The sequence below is a fragment of the Danio rerio genome, chromosome 25 (genome assembly GCF_052040795.2).
Source record: "Danio rerio strain M-AB ecotype USA chromosome 25, GRCz13ab, whole genome shotgun sequence".
Taxonomy (NCBI): Eukaryota; Metazoa; Chordata; class Actinopteri; order Cypriniformes; family Danionidae; genus Danio; species Danio rerio.
The window spans coordinates 14,160,293-14,167,373 of NC_141045.1; the positions used below are offsets into that span (position 1 = coordinate 14,160,293).

Below are 7,081 nucleotides of genomic sequence, written 5' to 3' on the forward strand. Positions count from 1 at the left end.
ACTCTCTCATTGGCTGTAGGCGATCTCTGATTTTATTTTCAGTCAAAACTCAACTCACACAGCATAATTTGAATCGCCGACAGCTCCAGATATTTAGCACGCCAAATATCTCACAGACATCGGCAACTCATCTGCGATTCTCTCAGATCGCGTCTGTGATCGTTCATACTGTGTGATTGTCACTCACGTGGACGAGCAGCGATTTGCCTGTGATTTCAGGCATTTGTCGGCGATTTCTCAAAACCTGTCGGCGAGCCAAAATCGGGGCTAAAATCACGCAGTCTGAACTCGGCATTAGATTTATATGGAATGACTATTCAGCATTCACAAGTTTAGTTCATTTTGACTGACTTGACATAAGCAAATGATAATGCTATAAACAGCAGAGAGTTGTATAAAAGCAACTGATGCATGTTCAAAAGCATTTGCAATTTGTTAGAAGGAATGAGAAACTGCTACTATGATGTGCACAAAGGACTAATTGTTTTGAGAAATGCATTAACTGTTGTGCAAATTTAAATAGTGTTGTGAGAAATGTACCAAAGCGACTGAGAAAAACTGTTGCATATAGTGCTGTCTTGAGCATTTTCAGGACGTGTCACCAAAATCGTACTTTTTCTCATATAAAAAATGTAGAGAGTTAACATCATAATAAAAACATGACAGTCATTTGACTATCCTGTTCATAAACAATGATGTCAGGACTTTTCATTTTGATGACACTGACACTTTAATTGACATGGATACTTGCTTTTGAGGAAGTAACAATCCATTTTAAGCAAGTGGCACACTTTGGCAGGTTATCAGCTAGGTTTTGCAGTTTGCACTAATTGTTTTGAGAAATGCATTAACTTTTGCGCAAATGTAAATAGTGTTGTGAGAAATGCAACAAAGTGACTGAAAAAAACTGTTATAAACATATGTTTTTATTGTTATTTTTCACTGTCATAGTCTGAAAATAAATGCTCTAAATTAGAGATGCCCAAAATAGGGGCCAAATCAAAGGTTACCATTGGCCAACTTTGGCACACTAGACCTTTGGCACACTTTGGCCTAGTAGGGCATAGGGAGCCTATCCAACCAATATGAGAAGACATGGACAAATGATGGGGAAGGTTGGGGCGAATCCCTCAAACAGGGATTATCATTTCTAAATTTACATAACCTTTTGTTTGTTTGTTTAAATGCTGAGCTACAAAAAAAAACTGATATTAACTGATAACTGATATATATTAAATGTTTCAATTAAACCTGAATTAACCAGATTTTTAAAGGGTCATGAAACTCTAAAACACATTATGTTTTTTAGATGCTGTCAGATATATATGTGTGGCATGTTGCTAAAAAAAAACTATTAGGACACATATTTCACTATTAAGGGATTTTTTTGTTAGATTGTTTATGTTAATGGTTATTGTAAGAAGTACATTTTAAAATGTAAAATATACATAATTTTTGATACAATTAAAGTATTTTTTCTATGTATTTAATAATATTATTTAATTAGGAAGTTCACATGGCAACTTTAATATAATATAAAAATTATTAAATTAAATTTTATATTCAAAATTTGTAAAAAGAATGTAATCAGTAGTTACTATTGTTTTGCCTTCTTGATAACATCACACATTTTGCAGTGACTGGTATCTACAAGTAAACATTAAAAAAAACATTTGTAAATGTTTTTAAAAATTAAAATAGTTCAACAAATTTTTTGAGAGTGTAACACATATTATTAAAAATTCCAAAAGTATTCTTTCTTTCTTATTTTTTCTTTTTTTTCTTTCTTTCTTTCTTTCTTTATTTCTTTCTTTCTTTCTTTCTTTCTTTCTTTCTTTCTTTCTTTCTTTCTTTCTTTCGTTCTTTCTTTCATTCGTTCCTTCCTTTCTCCCAGATGTATTCTGCTAAAATCAAAGTACCCAGAATTAGCCAAAAGTACCCAGCCTCATACCAAGAAGGTCACTGGTTCGAGCCTTGGCTGGGTCAGTTGGTATTTCAGTGTGGAGTTTGCATGTTCTCCCCTTATTTGTGTGGGTTTCCTCCACAAGTTCAAAGACATGTGGTATAGGTGAATTGGGTAAGCTAAATTGGCCGTAGAGTATGTGTGTGAATAAGTGTATAGGGATGTTTACCCGGTGATGGGTTGCAGCTGGAAGGGCATGCTCTTCATATGCTGAATAAGTTGGTGGTTCATTCTGCTGTGGCGACCTCAGATTAATAAAAGGGCTAAGCCGAAAAGAAAATGAATGAACATATTTTTTCATACTAATTTATGAGACCTTGACCACTGCTTAGACAACTTTTGATGTTCAAAAATTTAACACAGCAACATTTACTGACAGGTTTCATATTTTAGAAATGATATTGTCTGGGTTGGTCATGTATATTAGGGTACAAATATCGAATAAGGTTACTAGTACTGTTATTTTAGGCATTTATTTCTATATATAATGTTTCTTATACATTATATTGTTCAAAATGACCAAAATAAAGAAGTCATGAACTACGTAAAAAGCTTAAATGGAAAACACCTGTGAATCACAAGTGCAACTGTTTATTTTTTGTTGTATTTATTGTTTTATGGTGTGATGTGTTTCTTGTCTGTAACCTAACAATAATTTAGGATTTAGGAGTCAAAACTAATAGAATGAAATATGATAGCTATTTGTAATAGACACAATTGTGTAGTCTGAACCCAAGTGTCTTTACTGTGCTGCAGAGTGTTTGTAATCTAAAAAAAACTGTCAGATAGTTGTGCCTGTTCCTATTTAAAAACAGCCTTTTTATAAAGTGTAATAAAAAATACATGCAAATGCAGTTTAAAGAAATAGATGCTTACAGGAAATCCAGAAAAGAAGTAATTACATCACTGGATGATGATGCTTGCTTGTGTTTTATTAAAACAGATGAACAAAATTCCATTTTGCGTAAACAAATTTTTAAAATATTAGACGTTCAAATATACATTAGAAATAGAGTGAATATGCAATATAAAAATTAATGTTTTCAAATAACTGCAGATTGATCTGAGGTGCTGTGAGACTCTGTAGTAAAGGTTACTGTTGACGCAGATGTGTATTCAGGAGATAATGCTGTAGCAGATGTGGATGCTGGAGATGATTTTGCAGATGTGGATTCAGGAGATGATTTTGAAACAGATGTGGATTCAGGAGATGATGTTGCAGATGTGGATTCATGAGACAATGCTGTAGCAGATGTGGATGCTTGAGAGGATGTTGCAGATGTGAATTCAGAAGAAGATGCTGCAGCAGATGTGGCTGCTGGAGTTTCTGCTGTTGTAGATGTGGATTCAGGAGATAATGCTGTAGTAGATGATGTTCTTTTGTCCAGTTTAGCGACTTGATTCTTCACCAAGGTGTTCTGAGGATCTACACAGATCTTTCTGCCTGCAATTGTCTTAAACCTAATGAAAAAACAACAAAAAGTAGAAATAAGACAATTTTAGGTTTCAGGTTGGCTTCACAGTTTGAAAAAATGTTTAAGATGACACTCACACAATGGCTTTTATAGGACATGTACTGGTGGTCCACTGGTAAGACATTATCTGCTTCAGAGGAATATTTTTATCAGTGGTCGCTTCACAGCAGACTGATTTTGCTGAATTCATTGCAAGTGGAGCTGAAATATGAAGACATGCACAATATCAGAAATCTGTCCATTAAAAAACACAAAACATATTGTTGTCTATATTGTAAGACAAAATTCAACAAATAAAAACCGACCATAAAAATAATCAGAGAACATTATATTCAAAATAAAAAAGAGCACTTACCACATGAAGTCTCTTGTACACAACAGAAGAGCACCAGAACCAGCAGAAACATCAGGCTTCTCATTCTTCTAGACGTTTCTTGTCAATCACAGAAGGAATCAGGAGATGTTTTGGAGAGCTTGAAGATTTCAGAGCTGATGTGTTCTAAATGAGGTCTAAACGTCTCCTTATATACACATGAGAGGTATTCCTCATGAACACATTCATGTAAATCCATTTCTGAGGAGTGGAGTAGCTCTTCCTTTTCCCCATTCTTTTTCCGCTTTATGGTTCATGTTAAAGTATAAGGTCCTCTTTTTTCCCCCACAATTAGCTGAAAAATAGTTTTAGGAATACAACATGCAATTTCCTCTTTTCTGCCATGTTCAGCACTAAATCTGAAGATTTTATAATCAAATCAAAATTTTGTACACTAAATATTAGAGCCATTGCTCACATATAAATTCTAAGACCATGATTAGTGGTCAGTACTAAAGTCTCACCCTTTATCTGCATAGGAACTTATATTAAGTGGCCTTAACTAGTATGTACTCACACTGAAACCAATAATCTGGTACAATGTGATTATAGTGTAAATACGTTTTTACATTGTACCAATACTTGGCTATATGTAATTACATTTGCAATTAATGACACCTTTGACAGTCCCTTATACCTTAACCCACTTTTAAACCTACCCATACCACCAAATCTTTCCCTAACCTTATCCCACCTCAATAGCTTCAGAAGTGTTCTGCAGTACAGTGTTGTGTCATAACATGTCTACAAAACATAATAAATAACAGAACTAACAGAGAGTTTTAAACTGAGAGTTTTTAATTGACTGACTAACAGTCAGTTTTTATTTTTTATAACTTATTTTTGGAGTATGGATGTTTAGTAAAAATAATTTTAGACACAAAAGTTCTAAATACAAAATAATAATAATAATAATAAGTATGATATGATAATAAATATGTTATAATAATAAATATGAATAATAATATTATAATATATATAAATATGATAAACAACAACAATATATATATATATATATATATATATATATATATATATATATATATATATATATATATATATATATATGATAATAATAATAATAATACAAAACTTGGTTACAGTGAAAAATGTCCCAACGCATCATAAAATGTCAGACAAAACGTTCTAAATGTTCCTTGTCAGCAGTTTGCAAGAGTTTTTCAACAACAGTTTTTCATTCATACATTATGTCGATATTACTACACTGTAAAACATATCCATAAATCAGCAGTTTTCTGCATTTTTTGATTTATGTTTTTATTTCCCACCATTTATTTATGCATTTGAATTGCATTATGAGACCTTAATCTTTTTTCCAATAACTTTTAACCTCGAAATTGAAGTTCAAAAAAGTTACTTTTATTTACATTTTGAATAGTTTAAAGTGATTTATTGTCTGTGTTGGTGTTGTATTTTACACTTATTTTTCTATATATAACTTTTATACATACGCAGGGTTTCTGCAGGTTTCACCAGGGTAAATTTAAGACTTTTGAAGTCATCATTAAGATCATTATGAATGAAATTTTAGACTTATACATGGCTAAATGAACAAATAAAGTTTTTTTTCTTGAATATTCAGGTTGGAAAAGATTTTTAAAAATATCATAATTTCATACATTTAATAATAATAAATATTCTATAAATATTTTAAATAATAAATATAGGTCAGGTCATTATCTTCAGCAGTAAATAAATTTTTCAACAAAAGTTACAGTAAGGAAAGTAATTAAATGCTGTTTTTAAATAAAAAGTTGGGATTGTTGGTGATTGTATGGGTGTTAACAGTCAGATTGGGTAGCTATACATGAACAAAAGAAAATTAATGCCTGTTAACAAAGGTTTAAGACCTATAACCTAAAATTCAGCTTTTGAGATTTAAGACATTTTAAGACCTTTTAAGACCCCGGGCCCGCAGATATACTATTTTTAAGTTACTAAAATTGTCAATAAAAGTCACTTTGTTAAACTGTAGAGTTGGATTTTCAACATCAAAAGTGGACAAAGATCAAGTACCCATTATGCAATTCACAACCATAAATAAACAGAAAACCCTTGTGAATCATAAAATACGGAAACTGTTGATTAACAGCTATATTTTACAGTGTTTGAGTATTTGCACAGTCAGTGGTCATTTGAATTCATATTTGTAACTATCTGGGTATATAATATAACAGATAAAAAGGATGAACTTGAAAAGATCATCCGAGTTCTTTTATGAATGATTCAGCACATCTGGATTGATTTGAAGCTTGTATTTCATAAAAACACCAGGAAAACTTAAATCTCAATCTCAAATGTCTGAAATAAAGGCTTAATGTTACTGGAACACAGTACTTCTTGTTTTGATTGCTTGTTTACTGTGAAAGTACAAGTCAAACCACTTTTTATGTCTAGTGGAAAATTAATGATAAAAAGTTTCATTTTGCTGACAATCTGAAAACTGAAAAAAAAATTACTGTGAAATTTACAGATATTTCAGAAAACATCTATTTTACAGTTACAGATTTGTGGTTTATTTCTGCAGCAGTGGACAAGAGGCTTTACATGGTTTTATTTTCTATTCTCATGGTTTTTATAAATATTTATATTTAAATATAGGTTTAGATAACACACCTAAAACATTAACCTCCTTAAGATATTTAAGAATAATAACAAACACGCTTTAATTAATTAAAAGTTTATTTTCAGAATGTTTATAAGCAAGTCAATCATTCACATAAAATAAGTTGACAATATTTAATTTTTGCTGTATATTCACACACATAGGTAATATTATATGGGTTAAATGTATGCTGTAAAGTTCAAAAAGATACTTTCTAGCTTCTTTTAGGTTTTCATTCTGCTTTCTAGTTTAGCAACAAGGGTTTTAAACCAGGCGTTCTCTGGATTTACACAGATCTCTTTTCCTGTTCTTGTCATAAACCTGAAGGGGAAACCAACAAACTTCATTCTTTAAACTTCAACAACAATTTTGTCTCAAATACAAACATTCCAAATCATTTATTTTTATTATATAAACCAATAAATCAATTGAGCTGCACTGTATCTTTCAAACTTTGTCTTTGAATGTACAAACAACAGACGTCTAAAATGTTTGTCTTTTTTCTTCATTAAGTTGTTACAGTGTACTTGATTACAGATATTATTTTACAATATTAGTATTTATTTATTCATTCATTTTTAATATATCATTAATATAGCATATTGTGTTACTTTAATATATTTGTATATATAATTCTGAAGTCA

The 7,081-nt window shown here is 31.1% G+C and overlaps 1 protein-coding gene across 1 annotated transcript; it reads right to left on the reverse strand.

Moving 5' to 3' along the window:
- Positions 1-2,877: 2,877 nt before the first annotated feature.
- LOC100538242 (uncharacterized) lies at positions 2,878-3,934 on the reverse strand. The gene is made up of 3 exons (XM_087311942.1): positions 3,794-3,934; positions 3,516-3,639; positions 2,878-3,424 (listed from the first exon to the last, which is right to left on the reverse strand). The coding sequence occupies exons 1-3, from the start codon at positions 3,855-3,857 to the stop codon at positions 3,007-3,009; spliced, it is 606 nt and encodes a 201-aa protein (XP_087168068.1). The 5' UTR covers positions 3,858-3,934; the 3' UTR covers positions 2,878-3,006.
- Between the last annotated feature and the right edge of the window lie 3,147 nt (positions 3,935-7,081).

Coding starts and splice junctions, on each gene's coding strand:
- LOC100538242 (XM_087311942.1), bottom strand. CDS start 3,857: ATGAGAAGCCTGATGTTTCTGCTGGTTCTGGTGCTCTTCTGTTGTGTA. Junction 3,640..3,793: donor TGTACAAGAGACTTCATGTG/GTAAGTGCTCTT, acceptor TTCATATTTCAG/CTCCACTTGCAATGAATTCA. Junction 3,425..3,515: donor TGTCCTATAAAAGCCATTGT/GTGAGTGTCATC, acceptor TTTTTTCATTAG/GTTTAAGACAATTGCAGGCA.